The following is a 21,862-nucleotide window of genomic DNA, read 5'->3' as shown; positions in this document are numbered from 1 at the left end:
TGACACCAAAATGACCTTCCCACTTGAAGAGGAAATGAGTTCAAGTGGAACATACTAACATTCTACTCAGCTGCTCACATGCCCCAAAGTAGAAGGCCTTTCAGATAGCTGGATACTTCTGTCTGGGCCAGGATCAAGGATAAACACTGCTAGGAATCACCCAACCACTGGGATAAGTTGGAAAGTTCTACACCCAGTTTTATAGCCCCATCCACTCATTCTCACACCCAAATCCAGATGGGCTTAGCTGGGTTGAAAAAGTTAAAAAATAAAACATAAAAACAAACACTTATGTAGTGCTTACATTGTGGACTAAGTACTATTTTAAGCACTTAAATATAGTAATGCATGTAATGTCATAAGAGCATTTGTTATTGGGTAGAAATGATACTATCATCCCCATCTTACAGATGAGGAAACAGGACCAAATTTGAACCCAGATAGTTGATCTCTGTCTCCATGCTATTAACTAGTTCCCTATGCTGCCTCTTAGCAGAGTAGTATGAGCAGCATTTTTCAGGCAGTGTGCACCTGCTAAACCAAGCCTTCATTTGACCCAAAAGTGGACCAAATAGCCAAGGCTAAATGCTCCCATTCTCTTGCCCTTCTCCAGAGACAGGGTTTGGGATGAGGGAGCAAGACTAGAGGGCGAAAGGCAAGTAGGTAAAGGCCCAGGGAACACAGGCAGTACATGTCATAGATGGGGGGCTGAGGGGCAGCAAAAGGCAAGGTTTAGCCCTAGCTGGTTTGGCTCAGTGGATAGAGCGTCGGCCTGGGGACTGAAAGGTCCTGGGTTCGATTCCAGTCAAGGGCACATGTCCGGGTTGTGGGCTCAATCCCCAGTAGGGGGCGTGCAAGAGACAGCCAATCAATGATTCTCTCTCATTAATGTTTCTTTTTTTTATTTTTTAATATTTTATTGATTTTTTACAGAAAGGAAGGGAGAGGGATAGAGAGTTAGAAACATCGATGAGAGAAACATCAATCAGCTGCCTCCTGCACAGTCCCCACTGGGGATGTGCCCACAACCAAGGTACATGCCCTTGGCCGGAATCGAACCCGGGACCCTTCAGTCCGCAGGCTGACGCTCTATCCACTGAGCCAAATCTGTCAGGGCTCATCATTAATGTTTCTATCTCTCTCTCCCTCTCCCTCTCTGAAATCAATAAAAACCTATTTAAAAAAAAAAACAAGGCAAGGTTTAGCTTTAGCTTTGTCATTCACTTGCTACAGATTTTTTCGTTTTTTATTTTATTTTTTCCCCATTACCATTTATCCCCCCTGCTATATATCTTCTTTTTTAAAATAAAAAAAGTTATTGATTTTAAAGAGAGAGGAAGGAGAGATGTGAGAAACATCTATCTGTTGCCTCCAGCATGTGCCCCGACCATGGACCAAACCCACAATTCCGGCATGTGTCCTGACCAGGAATTGAACCGATGACCCTTGGGTGGATAGGACAATGCTCAACCAATTGAGCCACATCAGCCAAGCCCATATCCTTTCTTTAAGGGGATTTTCCTCTTGCGGGGGGAAAAAAAAGTCACTACCACCTAGTAATACCATGCATGGCATATAGTAGGTACTCAATAAAAAATATATTTATGGCCCAGCCGGCGTGACTGGTTGAGCATTGACCTATAAACCAGGAGGTCACGGTTCGATTCTGGGTCAGGGCACATGTCCAGGTTGCAGGCTCCAATCCCCAGTGGGGGGCGTGCAGGAGGCAACTGATCAATGATGTTTCTCTCTCTCTATCCCTCTTCCTTTCTCTCTAAAATCAATAAAAACATATTTAAATATATATATATATATATATATATATATATATATATATATATATACCTTTGAGTTTTTAATACCCTGTTGAATCTGACAGAAAACCTCCCAACTCCATGTCACCAGCCCCTTTGAAGAAAGCTCAGCAGAGACAAAGGTAAAGTAACATTAGTCTGTCTACCCTCCAATTTCCTTACGACTTAGCAATGTTGGGCCCCCTCATACCTTCATCAGTAAATAACTACTGTTATCCAAACAACAAATCATTAACGAGGCTCTAAATTCTAGTCTAATAGCTGCTAAAAGGGCAGCTCTTGAAAAGCCAGGTGTGAGCTAGCCCACCTCCTTCCCAGACATTTACTGAGCACAGCTATGGGCAAAGCACGCACTTGTGTGCATATACAGGCAGACAAAGGCAAACAGCATATAATTTCCTCTTATCCTTGAGGAGATCATGGTATGGTAAAGAGAGACAGAAAGTCTACAAATAACTATAAAATATATCTAGGTCCAGCTCAGGGCTAGAAAGAGGATGTGGAGTTATTGCAACAGACTCCGTCTTAGCTTCTAGGTGGGGGAAGGCAAAGGTATGTTTTTCTGAACTTAACCTCAACTTGTATTCCCTGCAGCCTGGGTGGGGGAACAAGTGTTGTTTTTTTCTGCTCTGAGTAGGGACCTGAGACCACCACGCATTCCTCCCCGTGAGCCTTACCCTGCAGAAGACCATCCATGCTGCATTCTTCTGGCACCAGCTGATGTTATCTCTCCGCACAGGTTAGAACCTGCAGGTCTTGGAACATCTTGCATCTTTCTGTCTGGGAAGTAGTCTGGGACCCAGGGGAAGGTTGTCAATTCCTTTCCAGACCAGGTGGGTCCCCCATGCCCATCTCAAGTACATTCCAGGACACACCCTTGAGCCTGCCCTCCCTCCATCCCCACCCTTCTCAGAGTTGGCTCCGCTTCCCCTGAGAAGCCCAGGTGTTGGTGGGAGGAGTAAAGGCAGATACCATCTGAGGTGAGGCAGGGAGGGGCCCACAAAACTGGTGTTCCCACTGGTACTGTTTCCTGCCCTGATGGCTCCCTCACCCTCACTCAGTCTGGGTGGGGAAGAGTCAGGTACAGACAAGATGTCCCAGTCCCTCAGCCATTCACTGCTCTCTCCCCTTGGCAGCCCTTCACTTAGATTTCATGCAAAGATACAGGACCGAGTGGGCCCAGGTGATGCTGGACAAATAGCACCTTCACAGCCCCAGAGGCAGAAGACAGGTAGCATGCATGTGGGGAGCTGCCAGCTTCTCCCTGTAGGAAGGCCCTGAATTTGCCCCAAGGGGTGGATATAAAAGCAGCCCAAGCCCCTGAAATCTTTGCTCAGTGGCTTAGGCATCCACCCCACATGCTCCAGAGATTGTCTCACCCTGGCTGTGGAGCAAGGGTTTTGCTTGGCAATTGGAGAGGATGCCTGTCCCCAGGGTAACAAGACATGGAGGACCTAGTAGCTTCAGGCATTTCTCACCCAGTTCTGCTTTAGAAAATTCCAAAACTCTCAGTTTAAGCTGGCTACCGTCTTAGGCTACAAATACAAACATTCTGCTGATAACTCCACCTCTATCTTCACCAACTGCCCACCCACCAGAAACTACTAAGGTGGGTACAGGTCAGGATGAGTAAATCAAATCCATGATCAGTGAAAAGTGTTTATTTTTTAATTGAAAGGGGAAAGGGAGTAACACAGAGGCAACTTTTGGCATCTTCTTTCCAGGCTATCACCCCCATGTACTCCCCGACCCAAAGCACTGGCAGGAGGGGCCCCAAGAACAGGCTGAGGGGGCCAGATAGTCCCAAAGTCAGTCCAAGAGAGATCTGTACAACCCTGGAGAGGTGGAAGTCAAGAGTCTGTCCCAGCCCCCCTGTCTTGAAACAGAGTTAGAGCTCAGGGGCATAGGGCTCCCCATTGGGTGAGGACACCCGCAATTCAGCATCATGCCTTACCACGGTGAAGAGCCCCACCACTGCCAGCAGAGCCATCACCATGACAGCGGAGCAGATGCTGAACATGTTCCGAGTGCCTGTTTTGCGATCACTATCATGAAGGACTAGGAGCCCCAGGCAGGCCAGTAAGTGCAGGGGCACCCGGAACCAGTTGAGTACACCAGCTTGCTCTGTCTCAGGGATCACCTTTCTCCGCAGGAAGCTCATGCTGGGAAAGTACAGCCCACAGGCCAATTCGATAAGTAGGAAGGCTATGAAGGACTCCACTGGACTCTCCTGGCCCGGACTGGTGGAGAAGGTCAGCATGAAGAGGGAGAAGACAACGATGAGGACAGCAAGGGAGAGTAGATGCATAGGCTGAAGGTGGTACCTCTTCGAGGTAGCGATGCGATACAAGGAAGAGCCGAGCAGGCTGGCTGCCATGAAGCTGGAGAAGATGATGCCCAGTGGGGCCCCATGTGGGTCCAGCACAGGTGTCCAGAGGAAGACAAAGATGAAGATGACACTCTCAAACAGGGCTTGTATGGTACCTAGCAGCAGCACACGGCGGTCCGACAGGAGGCAGCGCAGGCCCCCAGCACAGGTCCTTGAGAAGGCACGCTGCCGATCATAGTTCTCTCCCCAATTGTGAAGGGCCAAGGCCCCAGCCAGAGCCAAGAGAGGGATGGCAGCCACAAAGGGCGCTACAGGCCCTAGTCCCATCCAGCAGGCCACAGCCTCAGCTGCCACACCTGCCACTATAGCCAGTACATGGTTCCAGAAGGCAGCTCGGGCAAAGGTAGCTGGGATCCACTCAGCAGGGAAGTCATGCCGCTCCAAGTGCTCATGGATGTACCAGGCCTCGAAGGCAGAGAAGAGCAGGGCGGTGGACAGCCCACCAAGTGCTCGGCCTACCAGCAACACAAAGTAGTCCCGAGAGAGTTTGGTTAAGCAGCACAGGGAGTAAGTGAGGGAGAAGAGGACACAAGACTTCTTTCGGCCCAGCCAATCCACAAGGGAGGAGGCCACCAGTCCAAAGAGGACTGTGGAGGCAAGGCCACAGACATAGAGGATGGCGATCTGACCCTCCAGGAAGTGGTAATGCTGATAGAGTTTATAGAGGTAGGGGGCCTGAAGCCAGTCGGCTGCCAGGGCCAGGAAGTAGACCTGATAAAAGTCCAGTTGAAACCGAACGAAGGAGGGATTGCTGCAGGCCCTTCCGGGGGGCTTAGCCCGGCATCTCGACAGCTCCAACCCCAGGCAGGAGGTCAGGAGGACCACAAAGACAAGGTAGGCAGTCACCAGCATGGCGGGCCCCCGGACGACCTGGGGAAAAAAGGGGGTTTCAGAGTCACATCCATTGCCCAGGCAGCACGGTCAAGGGGCTGGGTGTCTAAGCAGCAGGCAGCTCCACCCTACCCCTTGCCAAGCGCACTTCCCCACCCCTCAACTCCACTCCCCCAGAGCTCAGACCGGAGGGACCAGTTGGGTGGGTGGGAGGAGTGGCCCGCCAGAGCGGTCTCCTAGGACACTGTGGGGCAGGGAGGGGTAAGAGGACAGGGGAGAAGACTGAATATTCGCCCCACCCTGGCCTGCCACAGCCAAGAAGTCCCTTCAATAATCCTAGCCCCTTCAGTTAAGGGGCTCCTGCCCTCTTCCACAACAACTTCTGCACACTTCCTTCTATTACCTCGCACCCTCTCCGGGGAGCCCGTTTTTGCCCTCAATGCCTCGTCCCCGGTCCCGGGCATCCCTCCCGCGGGCGCGGGCCTCTAGAGAGTTGCTTCAGGGTCAAGAGCGTGCATCTGCGATTCCCCCTCCTCGAGGTCACGGGAATCCCCTGGCGCCCCCTAGCCTCCGCCCAGCGCCCCAGCGCCGCCACACCCGCTCGCGCCTCACGCGGACCCCGTCTCACCTGCTGCCCCGGTCCGCGGGGACGCTCCGGACACGTCCGGCTCCAGGCCGCCCGGCCGCCCGGCCCGCTCCACCTCCGGCTCCGGCTCCGGCTCGGGTTCCAGCGGCGCGCCCGCCCCTCACAGCCAGCTTCCGGGAGCCTGGCAGGCCTCCGGTCGCCGCCATGATGGTCCCGTCACGTGACGGGGACGTAGCGCGTGAGCCCCGCCCCTTGCCCCGCCCCGCCTTCTCGCCCCGCCCCGCGCGCCGCTGAACTCCGGGCGCCTGCGGGGTGGACGACTGGAGGCAGGAAAAGTTGCTGTTTTCGTCACGCCTGTCCACTGCCTCCTCTCCGAACCCGCTTCCTAAACCCCCGGATACCTGCGGGCCACCCCGACATAAAGGCCTCTTTCATCCCTCTTTCTCCGCGCCGTAGGTCAGAGAGCACGGCTGTGCCCGGGAAAATGCCCGCAAACCCGAGGCTGGAGCTTCCCAAGGAACACCGCCCCCCTAAGCCGAGATGGGTCTCCTGTTCTCTTTTCTCTCGTGGTCCTGACGCCCCGGCCGGAAGTCAGTGGTAGTGACCTCTAGGCCAGAAGTCAGAGGGCCCAGGCACCTGAGGGAGGCAGTGTGGTGCAGAGGACTGGGGCGCCCGGCCGCGGACAGACGGAGGCTCAGATCCCACCCCAGTCCCTCACCAGCTGTCTGGCCTCGGGCGAGCCACTCAACTCCTCAGTGTCCCAGTTTCCTCACCTGAAGTCAGAAGGGAGCAGTGCCCAAGCAAGAAGGCTAAAGTTCAGCAGCAGCATAGGGTTAAGAACTTCAGCCCTGGAGCGCGCTAACCTCCTGTCACTTACTAACTGTGTTCCCTTGCCCACGTCTGTTTGGCTCGGGATACAGAATAGTCCTGCGGACTGAAGCGTCCCGGTTCGGTTCTGGTCAAGGGCACATGCCCAGTTGCGGGATCGATCAGCAGTAGGGGCCACGCAGGAGGCAGCCGGTCAATGATTCTCTCTCATCATTGAGGTTTCTCTCTCCCTCTCCCTCTCCCTTCTTCTCTGAAATCAATAAAAACTATATATATATATATTAATTGATTGATTTCAGAGAAGAAGGGAGAGGGAGAGGGAGAGAGAAACCTCAATGATGAGAGAGAATCATTGATTGGCTGCCTCCTGCACGCCCCCCACTGGGGATCGAGCCCGCAACCTGGGCATATGCCCTAACTGGGAATCGAACCGGTGACCTCCTGGTTCCTGAGTCGACGCTCAACCGCTGAGCTACACCCAGCCGGGCTAAAATATATTTTTTAAAAAACAAACAAACTGTATTACCTTGGAAAAGTTACTTAACATCTCTTTGGCTTTAATTTGATCTCGAGACCCTCCAATAGTTTCCCATTTCACTAAGCACAAAAGCCAAAATCTTTATAATGGCCTACAAACCCCTCTGTCCTGTTGGCTGCTACTTCTCTGACCTCACCTCCTACCATTCTCCATTCTACTCCTACTCTGTCTATACTGGCTGTCAGCAGGGCCTTTGCACATTGTGCCCTATAAGGTTCTGGTTCTCCCAGATAGCCACATGGTTCCCTCCCTCAGTGCTCCAGTTCTCTGTTCAAATGTCACTTTATCAGAGGGGCCTGCCTTTCTTGGCCATCCTGTTTAAAATAGCAACATCAACAGCTCCACCACAGAAATCTACCTGCTTTCCTTCTAACACTCTATTCTCCTTTGCTGCATTTTCTCCATTGCACTTACCATCTGGCATACCATATATTTTTACTTGTTTATTTATTTACTATCTCTGCCCTGCAGATTTTTGTCTGCTTTGTTCACTTGTATTTCCAGTACTTAAAACAGTTACTGGTACATTTTTAAAAATTCAATAAATATTTGATAAATGAATGAATAAATTAATCCATGTAATTACCTTAAAAAGTGCTGGCCTACCCTAGCTGGTGTGGCTAGGTTGGTAGGAGTATCATCCCATGTACCAACAGGTGGCCAGTTTCATTCCCTGTCAGGGCACATACAAGAATCAACCAATGGTCCTAGCCGGTTTGGCTCAGTGAAAAGAGCATTGGCCTGCGGACTGGGGTCCGGGAAAAGGGCACAGGCCTGGGTTGTGAGCTTGATCCCCAGTAGGGGGAGTGCAGAAGGCAGCCGATCAATGATTCTCTCTCATCATTGATGTTTCTATTTCTCTCTCCCTCTCCCTTCCACTCTGAAATCAATAAAAATATATTTTAAAACAAGAATCAACCAATGAATGCATAAAAAAGTGGAACAACAAATTGATCTCAATTTCTCTGAAAAAAAAATAAGTTTGGAGCATAGCGGATGGGAGGGTCTGAGATTACATCTCAGAAATTCTTATGATAAAGGAAACAGTTGAGATTTGTATCCAAGCTCCAAAGTTCCTTCATCCCTAACCGGCAAATTTCTAGAGTAGGAAGGGGTAGTGGTTCCCATGCGTTCATCTAGAAACACTAAGACAAAAATAATTTTTCTCATGGAGCAGGCAAAGCGCTGAGGGAAGAGGCCTGTTATAAAGGTTCTTACATGACCCAAAGCCCTTACGAAGTCCTTCATGAGGTGTCCCAATTCCCTTATTGTACTATAATATTATCGCATTGGGTATAACCAACATCACTGGTGAGTGTTCAGAATCTTATTGTTTAACAGCACAAAATTTTCCATTTCAGTAAGATTTAATAGGTCAATTTTTCTGTCGTTTGGAATAACAGATGTGAGACTGCTAAAAATTTATGTATAGGAAAAACAGCTTCATGAAGCTCAGAACCAAAAACTAAGGGGTGGGGGAAACTCCCTCTTTTATGGGAATTTTTAATATGATACTGGAGATAGTGTGAGAAAATTTGATTTTTTATAGGGATAGAAATTAGACTAAAATTGTTATTACTGAAAGCCAATGTCACTATCTAATATATACTGTATATTTATTTAAGAGAAGGAAAGTATTACTTTTGTGTAAATTTCTAATCTGTAGTATGAAACAAGTTATGTAAGTGAAAAAAAATCATGATTTCTCTAAGGTCATTCAGTGCGTGAGGGCATGACTGACCCAAATGCCCTCCATCCCAGTCCTAGACTGAAGCCCTTTGAACTCATGATACCCAGTCTCCCAATTCTTGGTAGTCTTTTCTTTGAGGGTGGAGGTCATCCTGAATGAAGGCAGGGAATGGGACAGGATGGACTTACATTTCTTGCCTTCTGTTTTCCAAGACCGAGGCCATTTTGTTCAGAGCACGTGACAGAGAGAGGCTTAAAGCAAGATTACATTATTTTGGATTATTTTTGTTTATATTAAGAACTATTCAAGATATGTTTGTGCTTTAAGGTTCTCCTTGCCCTGCAGAGCTGTGAAGCACAGCTGGAAAAATCCTAAACATGAGGAATGTGCCAGCAGAGGACTGGAGGGGATAAAGGGCAGCCTGTGAGCACAATCCATCTCTAGTACCTGCTTCCAGTAGAGGGCAGGGAGGGCTGGGGTCTGTGTGGGGAGTCACACAGGGGAAGTCTTTCAGGGCAGGTGGGGAGGATGCTCTGGGAGTTCCTAGGAACCATGCTGACCAGAGGAGCATCATTTAAAACTTTTATTACAAAAATGCTCAAACATACACAAAGGTAGAGAGCATAGTTCTGTGAGCCTTTATATACTTAATTCAACAATGTTGATTTTGTCACTTTGTTCCTTCTACTCCTTTCTTTCTGTCACTTTTTATTTGCCAAAATATTTAAAATTAAATGTCACTTCACTCCATACTTCCATATGCATCTCTAGAAAATAAGAACCTTTTTTTTTTTTTTTTTTTACATGATCCCAAAGCCATTTTCACATCTAACAAAATCAGCACTGATTCCTTGGCATCATGAATACCCGGTCCATAATTAACTGTCCTCAACTGCCTGACAATGTCTTTTTACAATTGGGTTGTCCAAATCAGGAACCAAACAAGGTCCTCATGTTCCATGTGGCAGTTGTCTTGTAATGTCACCTCTCCCCTTCTTCCCCGAGTCATTGAGTAGTTGAAGAAACTGGGTCAGATATCCTTTAGAATGTCCTCCATTCTGGATGTGTCTTCTTACTTCCTCATTGTGTCATTTAATTTGTTCTTCTATCCCTAGTATTTCCTGTCAAATGGAGTTTTGATTAAAATCATCTTCAGTGTTTTGTTTGGCAAGAATCCTTCATAGACGGAGCTGAGTACTTCAGGCTGCATTACATCAGGGGTGTACAGTGTGTGGTTGTGCCCCTTTTAGTAATGCTAAGATTCACCAGGGGCTCAGGTGGTGACAGCTTGATTTCTCCATTGTAAATTTCTCCATCCCCCATCATACTTGGTTTTATCCATTGAAGATTCTTGCTTTAATCAATTATTTCATAAGGGTTACAAATGCTGATTTTTCTGATTCCATATTCCTTCCATATTAGTTTAAATTCTTCCGTAAATAAGAAGTTTTCTCCACCACTTACAGTTATTTGGCTACCCTGAAATACAGTTTATACAGGACAGGCAGCATAAATGCTTAATTCTTTTTCTTTTTAATTGCCAATTTTCAGAAAAAGAAGTTGGGAGAAGCATCATTTAAAAAAAATTTTCAGCTTAGAGCTGAATAGGGATAGATGGCCTAGTCAGTGATGGCGAACCTATGACACGCGTGTCAGCACTGACACGCGTAGCCATTTCTGATGACACGCGGCCGCATGCCGAGGATGAAACATTTGCTGCTCCTGAGGATGAAACATTTGCGACTAGAGTCTTGGAGTTAGTTTTTTCCTCAAAGTGACACACTACCCGAGTTATGCTCAGTTTTTTAGTGAAGTTTGACACACCAAGCTCAAAAGGTTGCCCATCACTGGCCTAGATAGTGGTTGAGGCACCTGTGTCTAACCCTCACTCACTTCAGGGCATGGAGTGTGTGGGGGACAGACAGATACTAGAGGGCTTGGTGTCCTGGCCCTTGCACAGCAATGAGGTGGGCATGTGACTGACTTGGCAGCTGCAGGATGGAGAGAGAGGAAAAGAGACAGAGAGGTAGGAAGTGAAGAAACAGCTAGACACAGAACACGGGAAGAGAGATAAAGACAGAAAGGGAAACAGAAATGAGAGATCACAAGTGAAATGCACCCAGAAGCAGAATAGGACAGAAAAGCAGAGCAATTCGAGGTGGATTGAAAGACCAAGGAAGAAAATAGACATGAAGACAAAGATTGAGACAGGAAGGGGGAAAGAAAAGACGTATATTTTAAGTAGATTTAAAATTAAAAGGGTAAATAGAGAGAGGGAGAATTAGAGCACTAGAGAGTAGGGAAAACACATATCAAGACACAAGTTAGCTGAAGGCAGAATGACCCAGTGATAGAGAGAAAGAAGGAAGCAGAAATGGAGAGAGCGATGTGGAAAGATAGAAGGAAAGATAAATGGAAGGATAAAGAGAGATGTAAAGGAAAAAACCCCAAAGGGTTCCAGAGAAGGAGGCTGAGAAAGAGAAGACTGAAATGTGGAGGCTCAGGGACTCTCAGCTTAGGGTCCAGTCCCGGGCAGATACCCAGACTCTCACTTCCAGCTTCCTCATGGTGGTTTCTTCAACCTCCCAGTCCGACTCCCCAGGGACAGGGGACTCATGACTGGCCATGTGTGGGTGGGATTGTTGAGAACCTGAGTCAAGGGTTCCCAGCTTCCCTCACCCCATGCCAGAAGAGCAGAGATGTTGCAGATGGGATTAATCCTGGAAGATTGAGGTCATGAGGCTGGGCTAGCACTCAGAGATTTGCAAGACAAGAGAGCACCAGATTCCTAAAAGCAAAGGACCATGTATGATGTCATGATATCCAAGGGGAGGGAGGAGCCAAAACCCCTCTGTTCAGCCTCCTCATCTGGTCCAAGAGCCACTGATGTATCATCTTTGCCTGATCAAGACGACAGGTAAGGGGTCCAGAGACTCTTGGGTCAGTTAGGGATATGGGTGGAGGGTCAAGGGGCAAAAATGGCCCCTGGGCAGAGGGTCCCCTACCACCTCTAGAAGAAGAGTCTATCGTATCTATGTGAACTCGGAGGAGCCAAGAAGGGTCCCCAGGGGAGGCTGACAAGTGGGGGGAAATGGCCAACTTGCTTACCTTCAGAGGCCCTGGAGGAGGCTCTGAGAACAGTTTCCATTCCAAACGTTGCAGAAGAGTTTCTGGAACCAGCAGGAACATGCCCAGAAACTAACTTCAAAGCAGATGCCTGTTCTCACCCCCAGGACTGAGGGGGAGGCCAGGGGCTCTGAGCAGTGTGCTGCCTTTACCTTCTGGGGGAGGGTCCAGGTGACCCCTCTTACTCCACCCAGAGCTTCTGCCTCCTCCCTGAGGAAGCAGCTACAGAAGGGCTCCGGGAGACGGACAGTCTCTTTAGGGGGCAATAGCCCACCTATCCCTAGACTATCAGACAGTGCCACCGAGAGGTGCGAGAGACGCGTTGTCCCCTGAAGCAGCAGCTGCAGTGGCCAATGGAGCCTGGAGGCCCCCAGGCAGGCCCTCTGCCACAGCCACAGCTGTTACTATAGGCCAAACAGGAGCTGGGACAGGCAGATCGGCCCTCAGCACTAGGGTAAATGGGGCAAGGTGAGGGACGGCAGTAGGTCAAGTGAGGATCAGAGCATGGGACACAAGAGCTATGGTGACAAGTTGAGGGAGGACAGGCAGGGCAGGAGCAGGTGCAGGGTGGGCCAGGGAGGCTGGGACAGGAGGGGCAGGTAGCTGCGTAAGAGGGACAGGCAGTGCAGTTGCAGGTGGGAGGAGGACAGGCAGGGCAGGGGCAGGCACAGGCAGAGGGAGGACAGGATAGACAAGGAGAGGCAGCTGGTGGGACATGCCCCGAGGGTGCAGGAGGTTGCTGGTGGGTGGCCTTCTTGTTTCGTGGCCCCAAATGTAGGCCCAGAGAGAAGTCCATTCAGCTGCGGATCTGCCAGGCTGGGGGGTTGGGTGAAGGGGGGACAGGGATAGAGTAGGAGGGGCAAACTGAGGTGGGGACGGGCGGTGGTGGGGGGGAGGGGTACAGGATTAAACCTAAGACACTGCTGATCCTTGCTGATCCTTCAGGGAGCTCAGACCTCTCCCATCAGCCCTCTGCTTGCAGGCCTGCCCAGCAATGCTCCCCTGCGGTGCTCCTCTCCACTGGAAACCTCTCTCTGCACCAGACCAGAGCTTGCCCTTCAAAGCGGACGTGCATTTGCATGCCTTCGGTCCTTGCTCACACTGTTCCTTCAGCTCGGAGTGCCTTTTCTCTTTTCTCCACCTGGCAAGGTCTTATCGTCTCTGAACTCTTCCCTTTCATTTAATCAAAAAGTATTTCTTGAGCTCCAGGCACCTGACACCTGCTAGGGTAAGGACCCCAACCCATGACTCTCCAGCCCGAATAGATGCTTTAGGACCCCAAACTGTGCCCAGAAGGCACTAGGGAAGCAGCAGCAGCAGCAGCAGCGCTCTGAGACTGAGCCAGGGATACTGGTGGGAGCTGGCAGCAGAGGGGGATGCCTGGGTTCTGGGTGTTTCCAGAAGGGGCAAGTCCCTGGTGTAGGTGTGGGGATGCCTGGCTGCCTCCGGGAGACTGACAAGCAGCCTGGAAAGACAGCTGAGTTTCCTCTTTTATTGAGCGTCCATAAAAGTGAGGGGTGGCGCTGGATGGATAGTAAAACCAAACAGGTAGCGCTGGCTGGTGTGGCTCACTTGGCTGCGTGTCCTCCAGTACACCAGAAGGTGGTGGTTCCATTCCCTGTCAGGTCACGTGCCCAGGTTGTGGGCCGGATCCCCAGGCGGGGGGTGGGGGGGGGGTGGGGGGAGTGCAGGAGGCAGCCGATCAGTGATTCTCTCTTATCATTGAGGTTTCTATCTCTCTCCCCCTCTCCCTTCCTCTCTGAAATCAATAAAAACATATTTAAAATAAATAAACAAATAAATGGCTATTTTTTAAAAAAACCAAATAGGTAAACAAACAAATACATTAGCTTATTTCAGAGCATGCAAATGGTGATGAAAAAAGCAGGGTGATGTGATAAAAAGTGACTCAGAGAGGTGGATTCATCAGAAGGGGCAGCTAGACAGCTCCCAAATAGTCAGGTATGACAGCCCTTAAGGGTTTGGAGGAGATAAAATCTGTCAGGCCCTGGCCGACCACGGGAGAGCTGCCTGAGGGCTGAATGGAACCCAGGAGAAACACAACGCTGAGAAGGGGATAAGGGTTGCTGGAGATTGCAATCTAAAACCCGATGGTCAGGGAAAGTGCTACTGAGAAATGACATTTTAGCAAAGACCTAAATAAAGTGAGGGAGCAAGTCATGGAGACCTCTAGTGCAAGAAAATCCCAAGAGAGGGGGGACAGCAAGTGCAAAGAGCAAAGAGGGGTCATAATGGCAGAGGTAGAGAGCAAGGCAGAGGCCGTGGGAGTCATGGTAGGGACTTGGATCTTACTCCAAGAAGAAGGGAAAACCACTGAGGGTTTTCGGTAAGAAAGTATAAGGGTTTCCTTGACTCTATAGAATATCCTGCCCCTGGTTAGAATGTTCGGCTTCCTGAGAAACTGGTACAATCATTTTAGGGAAAAGTTTGGCTTTATCTGATAAAGCTGAGATTGCCTCTACATACACTCTGACTCTTAGATTTGTAGCCTCAAAAATCCTTTATTTAAATTTTTATTGATTTCTTAGAGAGGGAGGAAGGGAGAGGGAGAGAGAGAAACAGTGATGTGAGGGAGAAATATATTTTTATTGATTTCAGAGAGGAAGGAAGAGGGAGAGAGAGATAGAAACACCCACGATGAGAGAGAATCATGGATCTTCTGCCTCCTGGGGATGGAGCCCACAACCCGGGCATGCGCCCTTGACCAGAATCAAACCTGAGACCCTTCAGTTCGCAGGCCGATGCTCTATCCACTGAGTCAAACCGGCTAGGGCAAGGGAGAAATATTAATTTGTTGCCTCCTGTACGCACCCCATGTTTCCATGACCAGGAATTGAACAGGCGACCTCTTGCATGTATTTACTGAGAAAGATGTACAAAAATATTTTTAGCAGTATTATGATAGCCCAAACTGAAAACAACTCAAACATCCACCAACAATAGAGTAAAAAAAAAATTGTGCTACTATGGAAAACAGTATGCAGGTTCCTCTAAAAATTAAAAATAGAACCACCATATGACCCAGCCATCCCACTTCTAGGTATTTATCCAAAGAAATCCAAAACATTAATTTGGAAAGATATATGCACTCCTATTTTCATAACTATAGCCAAGATATGGAAGAAACCTATGTGTCCATTGATATATGATTGGATAAAAAAATTTGGTACATATATACAATGGAATATTACTCAGTCATAAAAAAGAATGAAAATTTACCATTTGTGACAACATGGATGGACTCAGAGGGTATTATGCTAAGTGAAATAATAAGACAGAGAAAGATAAATACCATATTATTTTATTTATTTACTAGAGGCCCAGTGCATGATTAAATCATGCACATGTAGGGTCCCCTAGGCCTAACCTGCCATCCAGGCCATATCCACTGCCCCGAAAAGCCTAGCACGCTCCGCGGACACTGCTAGCAGCCTGCTCCCCGCTTTTGATGGCAGGGGGTCCGCGGGTGCTGGAGCGGACACACAGCTCCCTGCTTTCGATTGCAGGGGAGCTGTCTGTCTGTCTGGTGGTGCACCAGGCCTTTTGAAAGCCTCCGGTGTGGCGGAGGCTTTCGAAGGGCCTGGTGCTGGAGCGGACAGACAGCCAGCTCCCCCGCTTTGGCTTTTGATCGCGGGGGAGCTGTCTGTCTGTCCGCAGCGGAGGCTTTCGAAAGGCCTGAGTGGACAGACAGCCAGCTCCCCTGCTTTCACTCCCCACTTTTGATGGTCCGCAGCAGGACGTGGGCTCGCTGCCCCAGAGGCCCCTTCTGTGTCGCAGCACAGCCATGGCGCAGACGCTGAACTCGTGCCATCGCTGGTGACGCGAGCTCAGCGTTCCGCCGGCCCAATCGACCACCCCGGCCACCCCGAGTCCCGCCCCCTGTGCCTCCAGCTGGCCCAATCGTAGGCGTAGCGGAGTGATGGTAATTTACATATTACCCTTTTATTATGTAGGATATGTGGAATGTAAAAAACAAAATAAACAAACAAACAAAACAGAAACAAACTCATAGATACAGAGAACAAACGGAGGGTTGCCAGATGGGAACGGGGTTGGGAGACTGGATGAAATGAAGGGATTAAGAAGTACAATTTGGCAGCTAGAAAATAGTCACGGGGATGTAAAGTACAGCATAGGAAATATAGTCAATAATATTGTGATAACTATGTATGGGGCTAGGTGGTACTAGACTTACCGGGGGATTGTTTCCTAAGTTATATAAATGCCTAATCACTGTGTAGTATACCTGAAATTAGTATATTAAATATCAATTATAATAAAAAATTTAAAAATAATAAGTAGATTGTGATATTCACACAACTGAATATTACCCAATGATGAAAAAGATAGTTATATGCAACAACTTGGGTATATCTCACAAATAAAATAAAGACAAAAAAGTAATATAATATCATTCCATTTATATAAACCTCAAAAATAGGCAAAGTGGAGCTATGTTGTTTACAGATGCACACATAGGTGCTAAAACTATAAAGAAAAACAAGCAAATAATGATCTCAAAAGTCAAGATGTGGTTACTTCTTAGGGTACGGAAGGAATTATGGAAGGGACACCTGAGGTGTAGGAAATACTCTTTCTTGGGTAGCAGTTGAATAGGTATTTATTTTATTCCAATTTATTTTGTACACTGTTCATAATGTATTTATCTACTCTTTCAGAAAGAGAAAATAAAAGTACCTCTTCTTTTTCTGCTGCACGCCATCTCATTCAAATCATTATGTTGAAGTTAGATAGTCCTAGTCCATACACCTATCTTTCCCACCCAACCTTGAGGACAGCAACCTTTCCAATATTTCCTTATTAAAAAAATATATATTTTTATTGATTTCAGAGAGGAAGAGATAGAAACATCAATGATGAGAGAGAACCAACTGCTTCCTGCACAGCCCACACCGGGGATCGAGCCTGCTACCCGGGCATGTGCCCTGTCTGGGAATCAAACCGTGACCTCCTGGTTCATGGGTCAACACTCAACCACCTAGCCACACCGCTCAGACACCTTTCCTATATTTCTGGCACCTCTCATTGCTTGGTAGGCAGCAGATGCTCAATAACTATTTGCTGAATGGGATTGAATTTAATTTCCCCAAGTCTCTCATCCCACGTAGAGGTGAGCAGCTGCAGAAGAGGAGGAAGACGTCCCACCCTGGTGTGGCTCAGTGGTTGAGCACCAACCTATGAACCAGGAAGTCACAGTTTGATTCCCAGTCAGGGCACATGCCCGTGCTGTGGGCTCGATCCCCAGTAGGGGGCGTGCAGGAGGCAGCTGATCAGTGATTCTCTCTCATCATTGATGTTTCTCTCTCTCTCTCCTCCACTCCTCTCTCTGAAATAAATAAAAACATATTTAAAAAAAAAAAAAAAAGAGGAGGAAGCCTGCTGTGGTGAAGAGGATCCCTAAGACCTGGGTTCTCATCATAGCTCTGCCACTTCCTAGTTGTGTGAGATTGGGTAAGTCATTTAACCTCTCTGGTTCTCAGCTCCCTCTTCTGTGAAATGAATATGATGTGAAATGGGTATGATAACTGCTAACTCTCTGGACTTCGGCATGGATTAAGTGAGTAATGTATATGCCTAGCACAATGTCTGAACATTTAGGTGTTCAACAAAGGATAGCTTCCCAACGCCCTCCCCCCAGCATCTTTTCTTCAAAGGAGTCCACTAGAAAGGGGCAGCCAAACGTCAAAGATGGTACCAGAGTGTGGCCCACATCCTTGGGCCCCTTGAGGTTAAAGTGGAGACGTAGTCTGGTCAAGAGCTAGCAGATAGAGAGAGCTGATTGAAGCTGAACAGATCCCAGGCCGTTGGTGGGAGCTGGCAAGGTTAGTAAGACAGGGTCTGGGAATTTCCATCTAGGGGAAGTCCCAGGTGTGGGTGAAGGGGTGCCAAATTGGCCTCACCCAACACACTGGCCCCAGGGGATGTGGGCACAAGGAGGAAAGTGGGTCAGAGCAAGGCTGGAACTTAACCCCATTGGTCCCATGACCTCTTTACCAGTTATGGAGGAGGCACAGCCACAGAGAAGCCTGCTCCCGCCTCCTTTTCTTCAGAAAGGAAGTACATTGGAACCTTGGGGCCTGAGCATGAGGAACTGGAAGCCCCCCAGTGGAGAGAGGAGAGGTAACCCTCTCACCCCCAGATGGAGGTTCTGTACAAAGCAGACTCTTCAACCCACCCACATGGTGACTGGCAGACACCTGGAGCACTCACCTCACATGCACTCCAGGCAACTGTGGAGGCCGACCTGCTCCTCCTTCCAGGGCTAAGACAGGTCAGGGCTGGATGGAGAGGCGGGAGGGTGCATGGGAGAACAGCTCAGGTGAGCTTCGGTGAGACTCCAACTGCGCAAACACAGGCATTCTCACCCTGAGGGCTTTGCCAACAACTCGGGGTCTTGTTTTCTGTGTACAATCTTAGGTCTAAGCCTATGGATTCCTCTTCCCTGAGCCTCTGTTTCCCTTTCTGGAGGAGGAGATGAAAGAATGGGTGGAATCATTCCAGGGCAGGGTGTTCCAGGGTCCTGCTTTGGCCATTAAGAGGTGCTTTGGCCATCCCCCATTTGTAGCACATCCAAAGCGAGGTAGGCAGCAGGAATGGAGGGTCCCTCTTCTTTCTGGGGGAGCAGGATGGCTGGGAGCCAGGATTCCAATTCCAGAGCCTTTGCACATACTCTTCTGAGGCCCTCCCTTCTCTTCACTCTCTACTCCTCACTCTTTCCTAGAAACCTTTCCTGATTTCCTTGGCTGGGGGAAAACCCTGTTCCTATCCATTCTCATGTACCTTATGCCTCTCCACACTGGTTATCACTTGCAATTTTGTAAATTGTTTGGTTAATGTCTGACTCCTCCCCCAGACTAGGGGTTTACAAGGGCCTAGTACAGTGCTTGGCATACACTGGGTGCTTAATAAAGATTTGCTGAATTCATAAAAAGTGCGAGTTTAGGGAAGGCATTTCTAGAATTGTTTAGGCTAGTTTTAAATTTTTTTTATTTTTTTTTAGTTTTAAAATTTTGTGTTTAAAAAATCAAGGCCTTATTCTATGTGGGATCTGGGCAGCACTGAGGCTGGTAAGGGCCATCCACACACAAACTCATTCCCCAGGAGAGCTAAGAAGCTGGCCAGCAGAATAGGCCTGGCACAAGGGGTGGAACTGAGCAAGTGCAGGGGTAACATCACAAATATAGAAATACCAATGATGAGAGAGAATCAACTGCCTCCTGCACAGCCCACACCCAGGATCAAACCTGCAACCAGGCATGTGCCCTGACCTGGAATCGAACCGTGACCTCCTGGTTCATATGTCAACGCTCAACCACCTAGCCACACCGGCCAGACAGTGGCCCAGAGCAGGCCAAGGGGAGGAGTGGGAGAGGAGGGAAGGAAGGGAAAGTAGAAGACGTGTTGTACAAAACATGTTTGCAACACACTCGCCCCAAGTGCCCTGGTCTCCAAGCCCCAGTGGCACTGCCATGCCTTAATGATGTCCTTGGGGGGTTGTAACAGAGCTCCCCCAACCTCCCGCAGACATCTACTAGCCACCTCTGAGCATGGCATAGGACATCCTCCCAGCACCATACTGGGCAGGGGAAAATTACCTGTTCAGTGTCCTGATGCTGCTAAGGAGGGGGTGAGGGTGAAAATTTGGGGTGGGGCAGTAATAGCAAAGGCAGGGCAGGTGGGACAGATGTCTGGATCCTTTCCTTCTTACCATCTCTCCTTCTGGTTTTTGGGATGAGGGGCAAAGGAAACCTGGTTCTAGGGCCCCCAAGATACCATTTCTTTACATTGCCAGGGTGACCAAGTAGAGCCACCACAAACAGAACAAAGCCTAGAAACAGGGATGACCCAAGAGAAAGAGAAATAAGGGGAGGTCTCTCCCCCCGTTTCCAGAGTGGGCTGCCCTCTTCCCACTCCTCCTCCGGGAATCCCTGGATAGAAGACTGGCCCATTGCAAGATAGAAGAATCTGAGCCCATCACAATGCCCTTCTTCCTTGTTCCCCAATCCTGTCTAGAGTTTTTGGTTTGACTTCCAAACCCCTACAGCCACCAAACAGATGGCAGTCTCTGGGTCCTGGGGAGGAACAGGGCGGAGTTGTGGCAATCCCGAGGGGGCGGGGTCATCATAGGGCGGGTCTTCTTGGGCATCGCCCCCCCTGGCTGTGGTCCTTGGCTGGGGACCCAGGAGGCTGTCAGAAGGGTGGAGTCACAGTTACCAAGATGGACAAACACTCACCAGAGACAGGGACTGGGGCAGACTGACAAACCAGGACAAAGCGGAGAGTAAGGACATGGAATTCCACACCTACTCTCTCTGTCCAGGCTACTCCAAGTATTCAGTGTCCCGTTCTAGCTTCCCCGTCCCCATCTGCTATCCCCACTGCACAACCTCAGGGCTGTTGGCCCTCTTAGAAGCAGAAGTGGAAGAGCTGAGAGAGGGGAGACCCAGCAGGGAGAGCGTCACAGGGTGGCGCCTGGTTCTGTGTCAGGATGCCAAGCCGGGGGCCCAGGAGGGAGTGGTGCCCTTGCCCAGTTCACGAGGACAGGAGACTCATTCACTGTAAACCAAGTACAGATGTGCCGGGAGGGGGCGGGGGAATCAGGGCCACATTCACAAACCACAGCTGGGACTGCCCTCTTTCCCCTAGCCGCCACCCCCTGGGCTGGAGGGGTTAATTCTGCAGCCTGCAGCCTCCTGGCAAGATCCCAGCGGGCCGGGCCGGCCGGCCGGGCTGCACTGGTGGGACACCATCCCACCCCAGCCAGGATGCCTAGGTCCCTGACACCCACCCCTCCCACACTGCTAGGAGCTTCTCCCAGGGTAACCAAGCACAGTCAACAGCAGCCAGGCCACCTGGGGACGGGACCCTGGAGGACCTATTCCCAGCCCTTCCCACCTCTGGAGTGAAAGGGAGGGCCTTGTCTGCACCCCCATCGACGCATCCTGTTCTCCAGAGATAACCACAGTACGCCCCTTCTTGTCCTCTCCTTTTCATCTGCTCCGGGCTACAAAAGTGGCCTCTCCGGGAGGGAGGAAAGCTGGCCCCGAGGGTGGCAGCGAGGACAGAGCAGAGTCATTCCGGTACGGAAAATGTGACGTGACCCAGAGCCCATGTCCCCGGCGGTGGCCACTCCGGGGTTGTTGTTGGAAAGGTCCTTGGGGTGCATCTCTCCCGACTGGCCCAGCCCCTGCTACTGTTCTCCTGCTCCCCTTTCTCACTCTCACCCTTAACCCTTGTGGGAGTGCTTGGGGTTCACGCACAGAGATTGGGCTTCAGGTCCCCTCTTTTCTCTTGCTCTGTCTGTCCTCAGTAGAATGGACACGGGTCCTCTGGGCTCCCTCTCACTCTAGAGTCTGTGGTGGTCACGATGAAGTCAGAGTGTCTCCATCAGACACTGACACTGACTCTGGGGGAGCAGGCGCACACACACACACACACACACACACACACACACACACACTCAACCACGTTCGTGGCGCATCTACCAGGCAGGCAGGCGCTGGTTAAGGCAGACACACACGCCCTCTGCTTGGGCTTTCTCCCTCACACCCAGCCCCAGGCTCCTCCCACTCCCAGCACAGTTCCTCCTGCCTTCCTCCCCAGCCTCTCCCACTCCAGATCCAAGCCTAAAGGTGGGGATTGGCAGCCCCAACTCCCCGAGCTAACTGAAAGCGGGACGAGAGGGAGGAGGTCTTTGAGTCCCGGACTCGGCACTGTCCCCCATTCCCACTAATTAAATCTGTTTGCTCCGGGACCCACAGGACCGCTGGGGTCGGAGGGGAAGGAGAGGGTACTTGGGCCTGCAGGAGAAGGCTGCGCAAAGGGCAGACGCTGGCATCTGCTCGGGCATACTCCTGCCCCATCACTCCACCCCTGGGCGCGCGGGGATACAGCGCCCACTGCCTACCCTGGGGGAGTACCGGAGACTGAATCACAGCCTGGCCAGAGAACCCAACCAGTCCCCCCAGATGGCAGGCGGGGGGAAAGTGCCAGAGAGAAAGGGTGGCATCATGGGCCC

The 21,862-nt window shown here is 50.0% G+C and overlaps 2 protein-coding genes across 2 annotated transcripts; both read right to left on the bottom strand.

Annotated features, from left to right (window-relative positions):
* Positions 1–3,450: 3,450 nt before the first annotated feature.
* MFSD5 (major facilitator superfamily domain containing 5) lies at positions 3,451–5,835 on the bottom strand. The gene is made up of 2 exons (XM_079775740.1): positions 5,663–5,835; positions 3,451–5,073 (listed from the first exon to the last, which is right to left on the bottom strand). The coding sequence occupies exon 2, from the start codon at positions 5,053–5,055 to the stop codon at positions 3,703–3,705; it is 1,353 nt and encodes a 450-aa protein (XP_079631866.1). The 5' UTR covers positions 5,056–5,073; positions 5,663–5,835; the 3' UTR covers positions 3,451–3,702.
* A 6,247-nt stretch (positions 5,836–12,082) lies between these two features.
* LOC307101045 (uncharacterized protein) lies at positions 12,083–12,598 on the bottom strand (the record flags this gene model as incomplete). The annotated part of the gene is made up of 1 exon (XM_079773773.1): positions 12,083–12,598. One exon carries the CDS (start codon positions 12,596–12,598, stop codon positions 12,083–12,085), a length of 516 nt encoding a protein of 171 aa, XP_079629899.1.
* Positions 12,599–21,862: the final 9,264 nt, after the last annotated feature.

This window comes from Cnephaeus nilssonii (assembly GCF_951640355.1).
Source record: "Cnephaeus nilssonii genome assembly, chromosome: 6".
In the NCBI taxonomy this organism is placed as follows: Eukaryota; Metazoa; Chordata; class Mammalia; order Chiroptera; family Vespertilionidae; genus Cnephaeus; species Cnephaeus nilssonii.
Note: the sequence above shows the minus strand (reverse complement) of the source record. Positions and strands in the feature narration are given on the sequence as shown.